Source organism: Lagopus muta, chromosome Z (assembly GCF_023343835.1).
Source record: "Lagopus muta isolate bLagMut1 chromosome Z, bLagMut1 primary, whole genome shotgun sequence".
NCBI classification, from domain to species: Eukaryota; Metazoa; Chordata; class Aves; order Galliformes; family Phasianidae; genus Lagopus; species Lagopus muta.
In genome coordinates, this window is record NC_064472.1 from 30,046,364 (window position 1) to 30,067,023 (window position 20,660).

At 38.5% G+C, this 20,660-nt stretch overlaps 2 protein-coding genes across 10 annotated transcripts in view; one reads left to right on the forward strand and one right to left on the reverse strand.

Moving 5' to 3' along the window:
• Nucleotides 1–20,660, reverse strand: part of PTPRD (protein tyrosine phosphatase receptor type D) — a 1,217,200-nt gene that overhangs the window by 777,147 nt on the left and 419,393 nt on the right. For all 9 annotated transcript variants that reach the window (XM_048930990.1, XM_048930989.1, XM_048930988.1 and 6 more), the window contains exon 5: nucleotides 9,266–9,309. The gene's annotated coding sequence lies outside the window, so the exon portion shown is untranslated. The remainder of the gene's footprint in view (nucleotides 1–9,265; nucleotides 9,310–20,660) is intronic.
• The window catches only part of LOC125686691 (uncharacterized), a 263,423-nt gene continuing 259,881 nt past the window's right edge, over nucleotides 17,119–20,660 (forward strand). Inside the window, exon 1 of the mRNA XM_048931001.1 lies at nucleotides 17,119–20,653. Within this exon, the coding sequence (XP_048786958.1) occupies nucleotides 17,237–20,290 (3,054 nt within the window). The 5' untranslated portion in view covers nucleotides 17,119–17,236 and the 3' untranslated portion in view covers nucleotides 20,291–20,653. The remainder of the gene's footprint in view (nucleotides 20,654–20,660) is intronic.

The window sequence follows — 20,660 nt, forward strand, 5'->3', positions numbered from 1 at the left end:
TTGCCCAAGTGCATCTGAAGGCATTTTTTCACTTCTTATTTATTGAATTTATGAACTGAAGAGAAGAAAACTATTGTAACACAGTTGATCATTACCTTTCTCTTCATACTGAATAAATGAAAACAGTATTTAATTTTATAGCATTATTTTCAGGTTGTGAAGCTTTTTCAGAAGTTTGCCTTTGGAACCTATCAGAATTGCATACTACTGTCAGCAGACTGTTGAACCTCAACAGTGTTTGTTTAATGTTATATTAAATAATCAAATAAGAAATTCTATAAAGCCCTAGTAATCGTAAAAGCTAAGATCAGTCTCATGAAGCAAATCTTGCAACATCCTTGGTTTCAAAATAGAGTAAGGAAACAAAGAGCCAAGCCTGAATGTACTGGCTTTGGTTTGTTTGTTTTCAAAGCTCTTGTGAAAAATAAAAACAGTTATATGAGAAACATAAGAAAAGCACATCAATAGTTGTATTTTTTTTATTGCAGAAACAAATTTAGCAGTATTTGATATTTGAGTTTAGGAAGACAGCCAACTTTTTCTGCTACCTTTCAAACGAAGATATCCAGAGGAAACAAAGAACTCAATAAATTTGCTGCTTCCAAACTGAAAATGAGTTTCTGGGGTTGATATGGATATCAGAATGATCATATTTTAAAAGTATGTTATGATTATCACAGCAATAAAACCTTATAGTTTGTGGTAATGCTAGCTGTCTATAGGCTTCTCAAGATGCTGAGTTCACAAAAGCAGTGTAATACTACAATCTTGTGCCAAGTTGCTTGCCATACATTATAAATATTTCAGAAATTGTACCAACTGGTAAATGCAGCTGAAGTCTTCTGTACTTTTCAGAGAGGGCAGTTCTCACCTTCACACTAAATATTTCAATCATTTCTCAGCATATTAGAAATAAGGTAGCAGAGTGTTGTTTTGTTTTTAGAATCAATTTCAATATTAAAGGAGAAAAAATAAGTGATTCAGACAAAAAGAGCTGTGGAAAGTTTTCTGGCTGAGATTTTTTTGTCTACACTACTTTGAGCTATATGCTGAATTATAATTTTGTAAGACTGCAAAAGAACTGTTTTCCTGCTCTTGTCTATATCACTTTTTCTTCCTATGATATTTTAGTGTTATGTAGATATGTTTTACTAAATGCATCTCAGTTTTTAGAACATTTAAAACTGAATTACTGTCATTACCACCTATAAACATTACATCTTCCTACTAATTTGGCTTTACTAAACAAAAAGGATTGTAAATTCCAATAAACTAAGGAATACATAAAATACAAAATAATTATAAAAAATCCAGAAAACTAGAGAACTTTTTTTGTATGTGCAGAAATAGACACAGAACCGGAAAAAATTAAATAAATAAATAAATAAATAAAAAATTAAATAAACCCCAAACCATTTACCTCAAGAGCCCAAAAGAGCCCACCAAATTTCAAACTAGTTCACTGCTCAGGAGTAACAGTCTAGACCTCAATTAAGAACCAAGACATTAAAGCAGATGTGTAAAGGAGTATAGCTGAAGATCATGCAAACATAGCAGTCTTAATTCATATTGACAACAAAAAATAGGTTGTATGTAAAAGCAGAAGAGCTCGTTTTTTAACTTGTTAAGATACAGATGCTAAAGCATGATAACACAGTTAATGCTGTCACATACTTTAGTTAATTGAAGTAGGTTTTGATTAACAAGTTTTTATTAAAAATATAGATTTGGTTTCTGTTGTTCATTTAAAAGCAACTTCACAATTATTTATGTCAAAATAAATGTGTGAACATTTGAGCACTTCTAAAGGTTTGGGGTTTGGATACTTTTGAAATGATTACATTTCAATGATATGTAATAAATTTCTTTTAGTCATTTCTTCACTCATTTTTTTCATTCTTGTCCTTCCCATAATTTCCTTCAAATTTATTTCAACATTTTTAAGTATTAAGTAATAATCTGAAATTCAACCTCATGAAATGATTTTTATTCTGTTTTCTTGGAACAGGCAGTGTTCACAAAGATTGAATTACCATCTTTATGGGGACATAAATGTTGTTTTTACGTAACAATAAGATGTTATGACTCCAAAGACGCACCATGGAGCTCTGATACAAGATAAATTCCTGCTTGTGAAATAGATCTACATTTTTGACTAACATTGGGAGATACACTGGTGCATAACAGTTTTGTGGTTTGAATGCTAACCGCAGGGCAACTATGAGAGATTATCCCAGCATACCATAATAGGTAAGAACTAAACAAAAATAGGAGAACAGGGAGAAGATAACCAAGCAGAAGCATTTGCTAAGGGAATTAGAAGTGTCAAATTGACTGTAAACTCCAGTCTCAACCAATAAGAAAGCAGGGGAAAAAATTCACACCAGCAAGTATGAAATATAGAACTGTTGTGTCTCTCTAGTTACGAACGCCTTTTCTTAAGGTCTCCTGCTCTTGCAAAAGCATGAAATAAACTGTGATCCATAGTGATTTCTATCTGAGCCTACTAGGACTGAGGACTACTGAAAAAGAACATTTCTCATATCTTCACATTATTACCTACATTATCTAATGTAGTCTTTGTATGAATTCTCATTTATATTTTTCTGTTAACTTGTTATTTTAAAATAATTGTAATATCACCTTTGTACTCTACTCAGATCTACTCTGATCTATTCTGCCTTGCAGCAATACACTTCTGGTGTCTACTCATAAGAAAGGAAACACAGAGATGAAGATGATTTCTAATCAAATGTTCTTCAAATGTATAGCTGACTTTGAACAATATTAACATATATTTATATGTAACAAAAGTAGAATTGGAAGTGACTATTTTCAGCTCTTTTGAATACGCTGTTTTTTAGGCAGCTTTTAATCTTAACATTTTCAGAAGGTGTCATGGTTTATTATTTTGGGCTATCGGTATTCAACATCATAACATCATGTAGTGCACTGGGAGTAAAAGAGTTAATGATTCAATTTTGGGTACCAGTCCTGGCAGAGAACTACATACATCAGAGGAATTTGCGTTCAGAGAGAAGAAATAACCCCTGGCAAGGTCACCTACTGTCCCTCTTTTTGCCTTTATTCCCTTTCTTGTCTCTCCTTCCTGCTGCTCATCCCAATCGCATGATTCACCTCAGCATTAAGGCCTTCAGCTTTTTCAGATACTTTCCCTCATTATATTTGATTTATTAGCTCCAATTTTAATTATATTATATTATATTGCACTATAATGTGTTATCTTTCATTCCAGTATCTTATTTAGTCAATTAGTTTGTTTCTTCTCAGATCATTGCCACTGTTATTTTTGAGGCCCATCTCTTTTTCCCTTTATTTTCCCCTCTCTAGAGGTGTGAACCCATGGGTGCCTCCACCCTGCTAGTAACATTACTGGGCCAAACCAGCTCACAAACCATTGACGGAGGGGTATACTAATTCTACTGTAAGAAAAAGCATTTTTCGTCATTATAACAAGAGAGACAAACCTTTGAACAGACCAAATGTTGGAAACTGCTCAATGTTTACAACGAATTTAAAGTTAAATATCATGTTTTCTGATATCCTAAAAGTGTTCATCTATATATTTTCTAAAATTAAACATTTTTAAAGGTTTACTTGTTATTTCTTCATATCACAAGTATAGTCCAGGATTAACCAGATGAGCTACAATTCTATAAACACTACCATGTGACATAACTTTGTAATCTGAATATTGCACATAACAGTTTTTATGTTAATCACAACTTTGCTGACATGAAGTAGTTGTGTGAAAATTAATAGATCTTTTTAGACCTGTATGAAATACAATCCTATACAAACTGAACTATAGCAGCAGCTTTTGTTAAAACGCCAATACTATTAAGACACAGGTACAGGAATTGTTCTGGTGGTTGGTACAACCTGGGAAAATGATACTAATGCACACTGGATAAAGGTTGACAAAGTGAGACTTTGTCACTGGTTAGGTGCTGCTATGAATACATATTTGCAGTCCCAGATACATTCTCCTGAAAGTCTAAATAGCACATTGTGTAGTATTTTCTACAACTCATGTTTCTAATGAAGTATTATAGAAGGGAAAAAAAAAAAAAAAAGACATTTATTTATATATATATTATATATATTTATTATATAAAAGATGTTTTTGATATCAGCAAAATAGCTTGTGTATTAATTTTTTCAGTTCTTGAGTGAATTGGCTGATTGTCGCCTCCAAGATGCTCAATATTTGAGAAGTCACGGAGGTGAGGAGAAATCTTTAATGAATGTAAAAAAGGTGTTGCACCCATTTTTAAGAAAGATAGAAAGACCAACCCAGGGAACAACTGACCTGTGAACTTCACTCCTGTGCAGGGAATGATGATTATCTAGGTCACTGATAAAGATGTTAAAGATTATTAGTCCCAAGTTGGATGCCTGGGGAATACTCTTCATTATCAGTCTCCACCTGAACACAGAGCCATTGACCATAACCCTCCAGCTGTGAACTTCCAAAATATTTCTCATCCACAGAATAATACACTCTTCAAATCTATATCTCTCCAATTTAGAGATAAGGATATGTTATGGGACCATGTCAAAGGGCAGTTCCTACCCTCCTACAGAGTTGCCAACCACTATATAAGGCTACTTGGGACCCCATCCAACCTGGGTTTGAATGCCTCCACTAATGGTACATCCACAACTTTTGTGGGCAACTACTTCATCACCTATGAGTAAAGAACTTCAGCCTAATGCGTAGCATAAATCTTTCCTCAGACAGTGTAAAAAAATTGTTCTTTCTCCTGTTTATAAGCTCTCCTCAAGTACTGAAAGGCAACAGTGAGATTCTCTCTTGAGCTTTCTCTTCTCCAGACTGAACAAGCTCAATTTCCTCTTCATAAAAGAAGTTTACCTTCATGGCCCTTCAGTGGAACCACTTCAATAACTCCATGTCTTTCATGTGTTGGGAACCCCTGGTCTGGACACAGTACTCCAGATGGGGCTGCATGAAGGCAAAATAGAGGAGGACTCCCTTACCCTGCCAGCTATTTCTCTTTTGAAGCAGCCCAGGATACTGGTGGCCTTCCAGGCTGCAAGCACAATTTGCTTGCTCATGTTTAGCTTCTCACGGACCAAAACACCCAAGTCCTTCTCCGTATGACTGCTCTCAGTGAGCTCTTCTCCTAGTCTGTCCATATATATGGGATTGCTGCCATTCAAGTGTGATACCTTGTACTTGGACATACTAAACCTCATTAATTTCCCGTCTGCCCGCTTTTCAAGCCTACCCAGGTTTTTCTGAATGGCAGCAAATTTCTGCAGCAAAATTGCCAGATCACAACCTGAAAGTGTGGCTAACCCAAAGGAACTCAGGTGTAAGGATTGCACCTGAATGATCTGAAAGTGTGGAGCCTGGATCCATTCCTCACCAAACTCACTTAAGGTTTAGCAGACAAGGGAGTAGCATCTTTCCTGATAGAAGTTGTACTCTTGAGATGTCACTGATTTTGGAACAGTTGAGCCAATTTTTCTTCTTTGTTACCTGCTATTGCTCTGTAGTGCTTGTATCCTATTAGAAGGTACTGTCATCACCTCATTTGCCATGCATTATTATCCCATCCTTCTGTGGTATCCACTGCACCAATATGCCCTCAGCAAGCTTTCAGATGACACCCCAACCATTTGGAGTGGTTGACAGACCTGAGGGATGGCATGCCATCCAGAGAGACTTAAACAGGCTTCAGCAGTAGGACCAGGAGAACTTCATGAGATTCAACAAAGCCAAATGCTTTCATTTGTTGCACCTTTGTCACAGCAAATCCCATTATCAGTACAAGCTGAGAGAAGGAAGAATTGAGCACAGCCCAAGGGACTGTGAAAGGGACTTGGGAGTACTGGTGGATGAGAAGCTGGACATGAGTCAGCAATGTGCCCTTGCAATTCAGAAAGCCAACCACATCCTGGGCTGCATCCAGATAAGTGCAGCCAGCAGGCGGAGAGGTAATCCTTTTCCTCTACTCTCCATTGGCGTGTCCTCACCTAGAGAACTGTGTCCAGATGTGGAGTACTCAGTACAGGAGAGACATAGATTTGTTGGAGCTCTTCTGGAGGATAGTCACAAAATTGATCCAAGGAACAACTCTCCATGAAGACAAACTGATAGAGCTGGGACTGTTTGCCCAGGAGAGGAGAAAGATCCAGGGAGATCTGACAGCAGCTTTTCAATATCTAAAGGGGGCCTATAGGAAAGAAAGGGACTCTTTAGCACGGTCTACTGTGATAGGACAAGTGGGAAGGCCTTCAATCTAAAAGAGGGTATAGACTGGATGTAAGAAAAAAAAAATACAGTAAGGGTAATGATGCACTTGAACAGGTTGCTCAAAGAGGCAGTGAATGCCCCATCCCTGGAGACATTCAAAGTCAGTCTGGACAGAGTTCTGAGCTACCTGACCTAGCTGTAGATGTTCCTGTTCATTGCAGGAGATTGAGACTATCTGGCATTTAAAGGTCTCTTCCACTTGAATGATTCTATGCTTCTGTGCTTCTATGACTGGAATCAAAATACTGGTTTTAGGAATCAAAATACTCATGTTTTCCTGTTTGCTACTCTTTTTAATTTCTATACTGGCAGAAATGTCTTTTAACTTTTACTTTCTAAGTGTAAACTGCATCCATAGAGTCTTTTTTTTTTTTTTTTCTTTTAAATCTCTCTATTTAGATTTATCTTTCTGACTTATAATTTTTTTTTTTGTTCAGATTTTACTTATGAATGATCTCATGTCTTTGACTTTATAATTGAAAGGTAATAAAACTGCTTTTCTTCGTCTTGGCTTTCTTCCTCCCAATTGAACTTAATCTCCTCTTGTCTATAGAAAATATCTTGAGGCATTATCAGAATACAATTATGAATAGTAAAAAATATCTTCAGAACAAAAAGACAATTGTGAAGCAAGTGACATACCAATTTCTCAGTAAGCCTGAAAGAAGCATAACTCAAAGCTGAAGGGTTTATGCCAAATGACTCTTTAGTTGTCCAGAAAACGTGACTGGAAGGATAGCGTATTTTCAAAAAACACATCAAAGGTAGGCAAAAAATGAAACTCATTAATTGAGATAATAAAGATTTATGTTCAAGAAGTGAGATGTGAAAATTAATACAATTCTGTTGAATGGAATGGAACTGTGTAAATGAAAAGAATTGAAAATATACCTCAAGTTATTTCAGTGGCTGTAGGAAATTGCTTTTATGCTTGGGGGGGAAAGAAAAAAAAAAAAAAAAAAAAGAAGAAAAAAAAAGATTCTCACAGAAAATAGGCGCAGATTATCTACTTTTATTATTATACTAACATTTGACCTATTGTATCCTTTCTTGTTCAGTAAGACACAGTTCATTCTTCTAGCTGGAGAACTTGTTTTGGGACTGGGTTTAGTCTTTTAGCTAAAATTCAAGTCCTAGACTGATAACATCAAACCTCAAATGCAAAATTTCAAGCATACACAGGTTTTCTTTTACAGCTGAAGGCTTATTGTAACTTTACTTTTCCTGAGTGAGCATATTTTATGTTGTTTTTAACGCACAAATTAGCACCTGGCATTGTGATATGATATTATATTCCTTGGAAAATATTTAAATTGCATTAATATTCATGTATTTTCCTATTGATGTTATGACAATTTTTCAACACAGAAATGACTTGACATACCAATGATTTTGCTTTTTGTCTGTTCCCAGCAGTTAACAGTTAACATGTACATAACTGCCTCTATGACATTGAGCCATTGGTAATTTTATTGGGATTTCTTCCTGGTTAAGAGAATAATACAAAATGTGAACAAGAAAAATATTTCAATTTTAAATATCATTAATTGTTATTGGACAGAGTTATGTAAATTGTCTGTTAGTTTCATGTCATTTTCTACAATTAAAAGGGCAAAACAAGCAAAACAATGTCTTCCCACATAATTTAGAGAAAAGTGACATTTCAGACAAAAGAAAAAAAAATATATAAAAAAAAAAGGAGAGAGGAGAATGGCCATTAGTTAGCAGGTAAGATAAAAATACCGGTAATTTTGCTTATGATCTTTACACATTGTATGGGAACTTGTGAATCATGGCCGGAACCTCTGATTGACCACCTGAGGCAAGCAATGAGTCAGCCCTGGGGGCACAGGTGAAGGCAATTCACCTGATCTGCCAGAAGGGGTGGAGCTGGCTCCACCTCTCCTAGAATCCATTTAAGAGCTGACTACCAGTTGGGAAAATCTCTTTTGGAGATTGCTCCTCTTGGAGTCTTCTCAGGAAGCCCAGGACAAGGGTAAGCTTTCCATCCTTTCTTCTTTGGTGAGATAACCTGTTTACCCTAACTTTCATGTATTTTTCCTAACTATAACATCTTTACATTCATTGATTATACAGATGTGGAAGATATACATCAATAAACTGCCACTGGGAGGTGCATTTTATCAAACTTTTGTTGTTTCCCTGTTCATTTGTAAGGAAAGATCATATTCCATTGTTATTATCTGAAGAGGAAAGTTACTTCTCAATAAAAATTTCTAGGATGTTTTCCTAGTTGTATTCTCACTTGTAGAATTTTAGGAAGTCATGAGAAATCAGAGGGCTCGAGCATATCTCCTATGTAGAAAGGTTGAGGGAACTGGGCTTGTTTAGCATAAAGAAGAATAGCTTCAGACCTCATTGTGGCTTTTGAATATTTAAAGCGAGCACATAAACTGGAGGGGCAATGGCTGTTTACAAGGGTGGATAGTGATAAGACAAGGGGGAATGGTGTTAAAGTAAGACAGCAAAGATTTAGATTAGTCACTAGGAGTAAATTTTTCACTCAGAGATTGGTGATGTACTGGAAGAGGTTGCCCAAGGAGGTTATGGATGCCCCATCCCTGGAGGCATTCAAGGTCAGGCTGGGTGTGGCTCTGGGCAGCTTGGTTGAGTGGTTGGCAAACTTGGACACAGCATGGGTGTTGAAATTAGATGATCTTTAAGGTCCTTTTCAACCCAGGCCTTTCTATGATTCCGTGAAACAGATGCTTAAATATTTGCTACTAACTTACAAAAAATTGTTAATGGTTACATGTATGTACTCGGAACAGTGATGTCAGGCAAATCTCCACTATCATAGTGAAGCCTGAATAATCATTGTAGGATCTCAGTGATAGAGATTCATTATTTAAAAAAAATATCTTGGAAAATGAATTCATTTAATTGCAAGACAAGATACAGTGTCCAACAGTTATCATAGCGATAAAAGAAACAACTTACACTTCTCCAAGGCACATCCTGTAGTTGTGTCTCAGGATAGAGTTCTAAAATAATTAAAAAAAAAACTATGTTAGATATCATTGTTAGGGCATTTGTCAAGTATCATATTTTTATGCATACACTATTTTTTATTGGGAACAGTAAGCATTAATATTTATCAACATTGCAGTATTTGATAAACAACAGAAAGGATCAATCAGTCGGGAAAAAAAACTGCACTTCTGGAAGTTGCTGTTCTCATACAGGAAATGCTATCAAATTTTCTTACAAATTTTATATCTGAGATTTTTAAAATTTTAATTATTGTAATTAGACATTTAATTGATGTTATATGTGAAAGTCTAAAATCACTTTTTAGTATTCTTGCCATTAATTATCTTTTCAAAATGCATCTCTGTGATTCTTGAAATATTTCTTAGGTTTGAATTGACTTACCAATTGTAATGGAATTTAAGGAACAACTCAAATAAAAATGTAGAATGTAAAACATAAATGAAGGGTTTCCAAGGCTTTGTAAAATATTCTATCACCTTCTCTCTCTTTTTTTTTTTCAGTCAGACTCAAAAAATAAGAATCAGATGACAGACTATTAACATTAACTTCAGTGTTCTTAAATCTATGTCGTTTAAGTGTTGTAATAAAAGTATGTTTTGTGCAGAGTTTCATTATGCCATTTCATAGCTCTTATATTTTGTATGGATGAATGTTTAACCAGATCTATTTGAAATTTTTCAGTTTATTCACAAGTGGGTTAGTCACATGTAATATCTATTCTAAAATCTCTAATGTGCACATTTCAAGATCATCATGTATCCAGGATGAATAAATGCTCAGAAGCTAAAGAGTTTTATTCTTCCATTTTCATCTCCTTTTCTTCTCCTCCCCTGTTCATACAGCTATATATGCACAAATGTAAGGAAATATATGTATATATATGTATACATAAATATACACATATTTATATATGCAGTGCTAAGTATTCAGACTGCTTCTCTTCATAAAGAGTTAAGGTAGTTTGAAGTCTGAAACTATGAGGGCAGGCAGGTCTTAAAATTACTTCAGATATTAGGAAGCTGAATTCCGGTATACCGATATCATTTGGGTTTTGTTTCAACCCAGCAATAATCAGAAATGTTGAATATTAGGTACACAAACAGGATGAAAGCACCAATGAAAGAACACAGCACTGTTTCAAAATGCTTAACTAATAACAGTTTAAAACAATTAACTAGAAGGCAAGGCAAAACTTATTTCACATTATAACTACTGAACTTCAAGTTATTTTTCTTAGGATAATAAATATGCAGTAAAATAATAAAAAAATACTAAGAACCCAGTCTTGACTACAAGTAAGTAGTCACCTCTTGGGGGTGACCTCTCACTCAAGTGTTGTCTATTTGGTTTCTGTGTGACATGCCTTCTCACGAAATAGTTACTCCCTTCTATCACTCTCCCTAACCCATTCTTCAAAATACCAACATTTTGCAGTCAGAGGTATGAGTAAACAATATTTGCAGGTAACTTAGTAATTGCTTTTCAATGGAAATCCCATCTCCACTCTTCCTTATCCAGTTTTCTAGATCTGAGCATGAATTATGGTTTACTTGAAGGGTTAATGTTTACAGGAGTTCCAGAAATAAAGACTTAGTATCAAGAAGAGTGTCAGGAACTGGGAAAAATACAGATACCTATATATATATATCTCCACTGAAAAGAAACAGAGGTCAAAGACACATTCTGAGATCTTTAAGACAAAACACAGTAGATCTAAAACCAAAAACTAGCAGATAAAAAGGCAAAAATGCAGTCTCTGTAAATAGACGAAGGTAGCATTTTCTTTTTTTTTTTTTCAGTTGTTTTGAGATTTGTCCACCCACTTTATTTGTGAACAGAAAGTAATCCTTCCACTTTGTCTTCTCAAATATTAAACTGTGATTGAGCTACATCATACTTCTGCTTCTTTCAGGCTGTACAGAACCAGAAAAAAACAACAACTTGATGTTTGTAAGTATTCCCAGTGTACACTGATCAGTGTTATTTGTGGTAAGAAAAAATATTTTCAGAGAATCACAGAATCACAAGGGTTGGAAGGGAAATCTAGAGATTACATAATCCAGCAGTGTGCTAAAGCAGGTTTCTACACTAGACTGCACAGGAAAGCATCCAGGCTGATTTTGAATATCTCTAGCAAAGAAGACTCCCCCCAAAAAAATCTGGCCAGCTTGTTCCACAACTCTGTCACTATTACAGTGAAGATTTCCTTATGTTCAAGTGGAACTTCCTGCATTCCAGTTTTTGCCCATTTATTCCTTATCCTGTCACTGGGCACCATTCTAAAGAACCTGGTCCCATCTGTTTGACTCTTGTCCATTCGGTATTTATAGGCATTGCTAAGATGTCCCTCTCAGTCTTCTTTTCTCCAGACTGAACCTCTTTTCTTCATAATGGAGATGCTCAAAGCCTCTAATCATTTTTGTGGTTTTTCCACTGGATACTCTCTAGAAATTTTCTGTCTTTCCTGAACAGAGGAGACAAAGTAGGAGACAAGGACTAGGCATACTGTGCCAACTATGACCTCACCAGGCCAAAGTAGAGAGATAACCTCCCCTGATCTGTTGGTCATGCTCTTTTTAATACACTGATCTTCTTGGCCACTGCTGGCTTACAGTCAGCCGTTATTCACAAGGACATCTAGGCCCTTCTCTGCAGATCTCCTTTCCAATCATGTGAGCCCCTGACCTGTACTGATACATGTAGTCATTCCTCTCTGGGTGTAAGGCTCTGCACTTGCCCTTCTTGAACCTTACAAGATCCTTTCCAATCTATCCAGATAAGTTTTCACTGAACAGAAGTTTCATAATGCTCTGAATGCCAATACATATAGTCCTTAATCTTCCTGTGTCCATGATGTTAAAATATAGAAAAGGAAAAGGTATTCTGGGTGACATATTTCTCTCTTCAGGCATAATTTTGTCTATGTTATAAAAGAAGCCTATTCCTTAAGTCTTTCAGAGGGTATTCCACTTCTACTTGAAATATAGGTGTAAATTTGCTGAAATATTTAATCATCTAACCCTCAACAACACTATTTCCAAAGACATCTGTGTATATTAGATATTCAGGTGTTTTTCTGAATGTACTAATTTCTTTGGAAATATAGCCTTTTGGAAAAACAGCAATTGCTGTTCCGTAGTTCAAAATTAAAAGGGATTCATCATGCTTAGACAAATATTAATGACATCAACAGCTATTCTCAAATTTACTATGGAGACATCTTAAGAGAGTCTGATCCTTCTTGTGGGACTTGGACTGATGGGAAATATGTGATCTCAGCAATTGTAGTTCTGATGACGTGTGTGTGAATATTGCTAACATGGATAGAAAGCCACAGAGTAAACATTAACTTTGCTTATGGAAAAGTATTTCATAATAAAGTTGCAGCTAGAGGCCTTTAAACTAGATTTGACTGCTGTATATTACTTCTGTCAAATGTGAAGTGTCAGTCAGTAAGCTTAAAATATTCACTATCAGAGGCAAATGGTAATGAAACGGAAAGAATCTCTATCAACATTAAGCCTCTCTTGAAAATACACTCAATTACTGTCAAAAGGCTTAAAATATTTAACCTTTAACATATGAATATTTGCCTGATATTGATTTATTAGGACTTACAAGCTAAGAAAATGTGGTAATTGAGTTTGCTGATTGCCTTCAAGGATTTTCTTTGCAAAGGCCAGCTAGCTAGGGAATACATAACTCCGTGTCAATTACAGGCAAATACACGTAATGGAAAAGCAAGAAGACCCAGAATAGGGGCAGTAAACTGAAGAGTTATTTTAAATATAAAAATCTTTCTACTGGCAGACAAAAATTGATAAAAACAGATAAAATTTTCAGCTTATAAACACAGCTTATAAAAACCCACATAATGAAAATAAATAGCATTTTAAGAAAATCAATAAGTAGAAAAGCATTCTCCAGGGCATGAGTGCATAAACACATCATAAATTAACATAAGAGGAAGAAAAGTAGGGAAAGTTACATTCAAAAAACTGTTTTGGTATACCATCCAGGAATCCTCACTGTATCATAGTCGATTTTGTATCTGTATAAGCAACTTTCCTTACATGACAGTACACAGAAGAGCAGAATTTGACATCTTAAATACAATCTTGCTAGATTTTGAATTAGAACAGATGAATGAATCTAGTGAAAACATATTAATCTCCAAAATCCTCTTCATACTTTACCCCTACTGATAATTCCCAAATATTACTAAATCTTTGGAAATGAAGAAGTTGCGTTGTTTTTTGCTCTTATCTATTTAGTTCTTAATATAAATACTTATAAGTTAGTAAAAAAAACCAACAACAACAAAAAACCCTACATCACCAGTTTTTTATCAGATGTTCAGAACAAAACAATGAACTAAGAAACATGGATAAAATATTGACTGTTATTCTCCATTTTTAATCTTATAAATAGTGGAAACCACTGAGAGGGCTTGTCAATATGTCTTTGTGTTAGTATGCATAAGAAAGTAGCCATAAAACTTACTTAAGAATTGTATGAATATTGGCTGGTATAGCAGCTAAGAAACATAAGCTGTACTCAGTATACTTTTTTTTTTTTTGCTTTTTTTTTTTTTTTTTTGAAATTTAACAAGAACTTCAAGAACTTTAACTCCTTTAATACCAAAGGGAGGTTTTAATCCTTGTCTTCTGCCTCAGCAAATTGAAAGTAGGTGTTCATTACTTAATGCCATTTTTTAACTTTTTTTTTTTTTTTTTTTAATATCTTCATTCACCGCCTTTAGTGATAGTCCCCAGAAGTGTAACAATGTTTTCTATTTCAGTGTCATGTCATCCTCAAAGAATGCAGAGGTGAAAAAGCCTGGAGGTTGAATACAAATCAAATTTGTTTACTTTTGCTATATTGGTTATGGAGATCTTTTACATAGGGAAAAGCAGAACACATAAGCAACAGTCATTATTTAGAATCCAGAACAGTTATTTTGAAAGAATATACACAATTTTGTTATTATATGTATGATTCAGAGTTCATCATTAAACTTAAAATGATATAACAAATATGGTAGATTTTCATCTGTCATGGTTCTATGTTTTTTGTTTTTGTTTTTGTTTTTTTTGTTTTTGTTTTTTGTTTTTGGGTTTCAGTATTCCACATCAAAACATCATGTAGTGTACGGGGCATTAAAGTGTCACTGCCCAATCCCAGCTACCTATCCCTGTACATTACAGCAGTCACGGGATCTGGCCCTTCCGGGTGGGGGGGGCGCTCTCTTGCTGCCTTGCAGTGGGTGCTGGAGGGTGCTTTCCTAGCCGTTCCAAGCTTTTCAGGTTTGAATCGGTCCCGGGAACTCTCTCTCTCTCATCTTGTCTGATTTATTAATCTCAATTGCAATTAAATTGTATCTATTGTGTTATCTTGTATTCCCATATTATAGTAAAATAAGTTTTCCTCCATAGATTGTTGCCGCTGTTCTTTTCCTCCCTTCCTTCCTTCCCATTTTTGTGGGACTGGGGTGGGGGGGGGGGGAGGGCAGAGGCCTGTCGCCCCTGTCACGGACATAGATTGATCTGGTCAAATCCGTGACAGATATTTGGCGCCCAACGTGGGGCTCGACTGCTTTTTAGCTTTTTGAACGAATCTCTTTTTCTCTCTGCTCTTAGAGAGCTTCGTTAGGGAGCATTATCAGTAGTTCAGGTTTCTGTGCTGGAAAACCTGACCTTGAAAGATTAGGCGTACTGCCAGTGTTCTGGGATATTTGTAAACTTTGAGCACTACTTAGTCTGAGTAGTGCCTTTTTCCTTTTTTTTTCCCCCTCCTCTTGTTAGCTTCAATTCATTAACCCTTTTTTAGCAAGCACCAGCGATGAACCCACTCGTTATCGTGGGGGTGCTGGGTAAAGGATTAAAAGCAATGGTGTTAGTCACAACCTACTGGCCAATAATCCAGCTCATAATTATGTGTTGTGGAATTGCAACCATATATAGGTACCTAATGACACTGATGGAGACACCTATGTTTTACCTATTTGCAATGTGGTATGATTTGAACTTTGACATCTACATCCCAGAAGGAATGGCTAATTTCACAAACAACTACATCCCAGAAGGAATGGCTAATTTCACAAACAACTACATCCCAAATGGAATAGCTAATTTTACAAACAACACGATGTTCAGACCAGTCTCCGGGTTTTCTTCTCGGTTTGTCAAACGTTTTTTGAATCCTGAATTAATACCCATGTTGTTGTTCGCGTCATCAATTCTCCTGAATGTATTCTTTATTTGTAATAAGGGGAAGGAGTCTTCTCCAAAACTAGAGAATGATGACTGGCAGGGGATATGGAGAGGTTTAGGAAAGGTCTTAGAAGCATGGGGACCCGCAGTGTCATGGGATTTTACTCTTGAACACCTGTGGGATCCTGAGAAACTAAGCCAGTATTTGAGTCAGGGACTATGCGGCTTACATAAATCTAAGGAGGTACAACTTATTTGGGGTTTGGCTTGTGCTTACCGTGCCCTATATAATACCATTCGGGAGAGAGAGAGTTTCCGAGCTGAGGTTCAAGCCAAAGGGGAAAATCCCCAAGTCAAATCTAATCAATCACAGGAGACACCAGTAACAATACCGGTTGCTCCTGTGGAGGGCAAGAAATGGAAACGAGTGTCTTCACGTCTTGAACGAAAAAGAGAAGAAGAGGAGGAGGAGGAGGAGGAAGATCCAGGCGAGGGGCCCTCCTCAAAACCACCACCATCGCGAAAGGCAAAAGCGAAAACTAAGAGACATGCAGAAGAGAGTGATGAAGAGGAAGTCTCTATTACTACTCGCCGGCCTCTAAAGATGACTGAAATCCAAGGTTCAAGAAAGGAGTTCACACGGCGCCTGAATGAAAGTATTGTTTCCTGGTTGGTTCGCTGTTGGGACAGTGGGGCCCATAGCTTGTCTCTGGATGGTAATGAAGCTCGCCAACTAGGTGCCATTGCCAGAGATCCAGCTATTGACAGAGGAATTAGTCGATGTTCGGATGAGGCTGCCTCCCTCTGGGAACGAGTGTTAATAGCCGTGAAGGAAAAGTATCCCTTCAAAAATGGCTTGAAGATTGCGATGAAGAAATGGGATACAGTTGAAAAGGGTATCCAGTATTTGAGGGAAATAGGCGTGGTGGAAATGTTGTATGACCCTGACTTTGTTCCTAACCAACCACACCAAAACCGTGACCCTGAAAAGGTGAGGACAACGCCTGAGATATGGCAGAAAATCGTGACAACAGCACCGGACAAATATGCTGCTACACTAACGTCAGCATGTGACAGATACCAGGAACAACAGAGAACACCCTTAATTTATGAATTAATTGTTACGCTCCAAAACTACGAACAATTGCTGTCTCCAATTCATTCTGCCGTTGCTGCAATATCAAGAATGACGGAGCAAGTGTCTCAACTGATTAACCGTGACAAACCTGTAGCAGTATCAGAGACGCTGGATGAAGATCAGGATAATCAAATGAGTCTAGCGAAGGAGGTGAAGGAGATGATGAAATTTTGGCGATCCCACCTAACTAAAGACAATGAACCTTCCTTCTTACGTGCACGATCAAAAATCTCAGCTGTTAGAGGCAGACGCTCTACGGCTCAAGTAAGGAATAATACACCGCGAATTACCTTATGGTATTACCTACGTGACCATGGAGAAGACATGGGGAAGTGGCACGGTCAACCTACTCCTGTATTACGAGCCCGGGTGAAAGAATTACAAGGCAGATCTACCACCAGTGCAGTTGCTCCAGTTACCACAGGTAATGAATAGAGGGGCCCTGCCCTCAGTCAGGGGGGGGAAAGGGATAATAGAGTATATTGGACTGTGTGGATTCGATGGCCTGGCACATCAGAACCACTGAAATATAAGGCCCTGGTGGACACTGGTGCACAGTGCACTCTGATGCCCTCGAGTCATGAAGGGACAGAATCAATCCATATTTCTGGAGTGACCGGGGGCTCTCAAGAATTGACTGTGTTGGAGGCCGAGATAAGCCTCACTGGTAAGGACTGGCAAAAACATCCTATTGTGACGGGCCCAGGGGCTCCATGTATACTAGGGATTGATTATCTCAGAAGGGGGCATTTCAAGGATCCTAAGGGGTATCGATGGGCCTTTGGAATAGCTGCTGTGGACACAGACAACATTAAGCAGCTGTCTGTTTTGCCTGGCCTGTCAGAAGATCCATCTGTTGTGGGGCTGCTGCGAGTAAAAGAGCAACAGGTACCGATTGCTACAAAAGTGGTGCACAGGCGTCAGTACCGCACCAACAGGGATTCTTTGCTCCCCATTCATAAGTTAATTCGTCAACTAGAGAGCCAGGGAGTGATCAGCAAAACTCACTCGCCTTTTAACAGCCCCATATGGCCAGTGCGTAAAGCCAGTGGAGAATGGAGGCTGACGGTGGACTACCGTGGCCTGAATGAAGTCACACCCCCACTGAGTGCTGCTGTGCCGGACATGTTAGAACTCCAGTATGAACTGGAGTCAAAAGCGGCCAAATGGTATGCCACCATTGACATTGCTAATGCCTTCTTTTCCATTCCTTTGGCCAAAGAATGTAAGCCACAGTTTGCTTTCACATGGAGGGGCATTCAGTATACCTGGAACCGTTTGCCCCAGGGGTGGAAACACAGCCCGACCATTTGCCATGGGTTGATCCAAACTGTATTGGAACAGGGCAGTGCTCCTGAGCACCTGCAGTACATTGATGACATCATTGTGTGGGGTGATACAGCACAAGAAGTCTTCACAAAAGGAGAGAGGATGATCCATATTCTTCTGAGTGCTGGTTTTGCTATTAAGCGAAGCAAAGTGAAAGGACCTGCCCAGGAGATTCAGTTCCTAGGTATAAAGTGGCAAGATGGCCGTCGTCACATTCCGACAGACGTGATCGACAAAATCACTGCTATGTCTCCACCCACTAGCAAAAGAGAGACACAATCTTTTCTGGGTGCAGTGGGCTTTTGGAGAATGCATGTTCCAAACTACAGCCTCATTGTAAGCCCCCTTTATTATGTGACGCGAATGAGAAATGAGTTTACATGGGGCCCTGAGCAGCAGCAGGCTTTTGAACAGATTAAACAGGAGATAGCCCGCGCCGTGGCCCTAGGGCCAGTACGGACTGGACAGGGTATAAAGAACATCCTCTACACTGCTGCTGGAGAGAACGGTCCCACTTGGAGTTTGTGGCAAAGAGCCTCAGGAGAGACCAGAGGCCGACCCCTGGGATTCTGGAGTCGGGCATACAGAGGGTCTGAAGAGCACTACACTCCAACTGAGAAGGAGATCTTAGCCGCTTATGAAGGGGTTCGGGCTGCTTCCGAAGTAGTCGGTACTGAAACACAGCTCCTTCTGGCACCTCGACTGCCAGTGCTGAACTGGATGTTTAAAGGAAAGGTTCCCTCCACCCATCATGCTACTGATGCCACTTGGAGTAAGTGGATTGCACTGATTACACAACGAGCACGGATGGGGAACCTCAGTCGTCCAGGAATCCTAGAAGTCATCATGGACTGGCCTGAAGGTAAGAAGTTTGGAACACCACCAGCAGAAGAAGTATCACGTGCTAAAGAAGCCCCACCATACAATGAACTACCAGAGAATGAAAAGAAATATGCCCTGTTCACAGATGGATCGTGTCGTATTGTGGGAAAGCATCGCAGATGGAAATCTGCTGTGTGGAGCCCCACACGACGAGTTGCAGAGGCCACTGAAGGGAAAGGCGAATCAAGCCAATTTGCAGAGGTAAAGGCTGTCCAACTGGCCTTAGATGTCGCTGAACGGGAGAGGTGGCCAATGCTCTATCTTTACACTGACTCATGGATGGTAGCAAATGCCTTATGGGGGTGGTTACAGCAGTGGGAGCAAAATAACTGGCAAAGAAGGGGTAAACCTATTTGGGCTGCTGAACTGTGGAAAGACATTGCTGCCCGAACAAAGACTATGGTTGTAAAGGTGCGCCATGTAGATGCTCATGTGCCCAAGAGTCGGGCTACTGAAGAACAGCAAAATAACCATCAGGTAGACCGAGCTGCCAGAATTGAGGTGGCTCAAATAGACCTGGACTGGCAGAACAAGGGTGAATTATTTCTGGCTCGGTGGGCCCATGAGACCTCAGGTCATCAAGGGAGAGATGCAACATACAAATGGGCTAGAGACCGAGGGGTGGACTTAACTATGGATGCCATTGCGCAGGTCATTCATAACTGTGAAACATGTGCCATCATCAAACAAGCCAAGAGGATGAAACCTCTGTGGGAGGAAGGGCGATGGCAAAAGTACAAATATGGGGAGGCCTGGCAGATTGATTATATCACCTTACCACGATCTCGCAATGGTAAGCATTATGTGCTTACTATGGTGGAGGCAACCACTGGGTGGCTTGAAACATATGCAGTACCCCATGCTACCGCCCGAAACACCATACTGGGTCTCGAGAAACAAGTCCTGTGGCGACATGGCACCCCAGAAAGGATTGAGTCAGATAATGGGACTCATTTCAAAAATTCTCTTGTAAATACTTGGGCCAAAGATCATGGCATTCAGTGGATTTACCACATTCCCTATCATGCACCAGCCTCTGGTAAAATTGAACGATACAATGGATTGTTAAAAACGATGCTAAAAGCACTGGGTGGCGGAACATTTAAGCACTGGGAGAAGCATTTGGCAGAAGCCACCTGGTTAGTCAATACCAGAGGATCTATTAATCGTGATGGTCCTAACCAATCCAGTTCACTACATACCGTAGAGGGAGATAAAGTCCCAGTTGTACATGTAAAGAACATGTTAGGAAAGGCAGTTTGGGTTCTTCCAGCTTCTGGAAAGGGCAAACCTCTCCGTGGTACAGTTTTTGCCCAGGGACCAGGATCCACTTGGTGGGTAATGCAGAAGAATGGGGATGTCCAGTGTGTACCACAAGGAAACTTGATGCCGGGGGAGTGCAGTTACTAATTCTATGTATATGTATATAGCCATGTGTGCATTTTAATCATTTTTTGTTTGTTTGTATATATGTATATATATTTTAAGCATGATGTAACGATGTAGAATAAGGGGTGGAATGTCATGGTTCTATGTTTTTTGTTTTTGTTTTTGTTTTTTTTGTTTTTGTTTTTTGTTTTTGGGTTTCAGTATTCCACATCAAAACATCATGTAGTGTACGGGGCATTAAAGTGTCACTGCCCAATCCCAGCTACCTATCCCTGTACATTACAGCAGTCACGGGATCTGGCCCTTCCGGGTGGGGGGGGCGCTCTCTTGCTGCCTTGCAGTGGGTGCTGGAGGGTGCTTTCCTAGCCGTTCCAAGCTTTTCAGGTTTGAA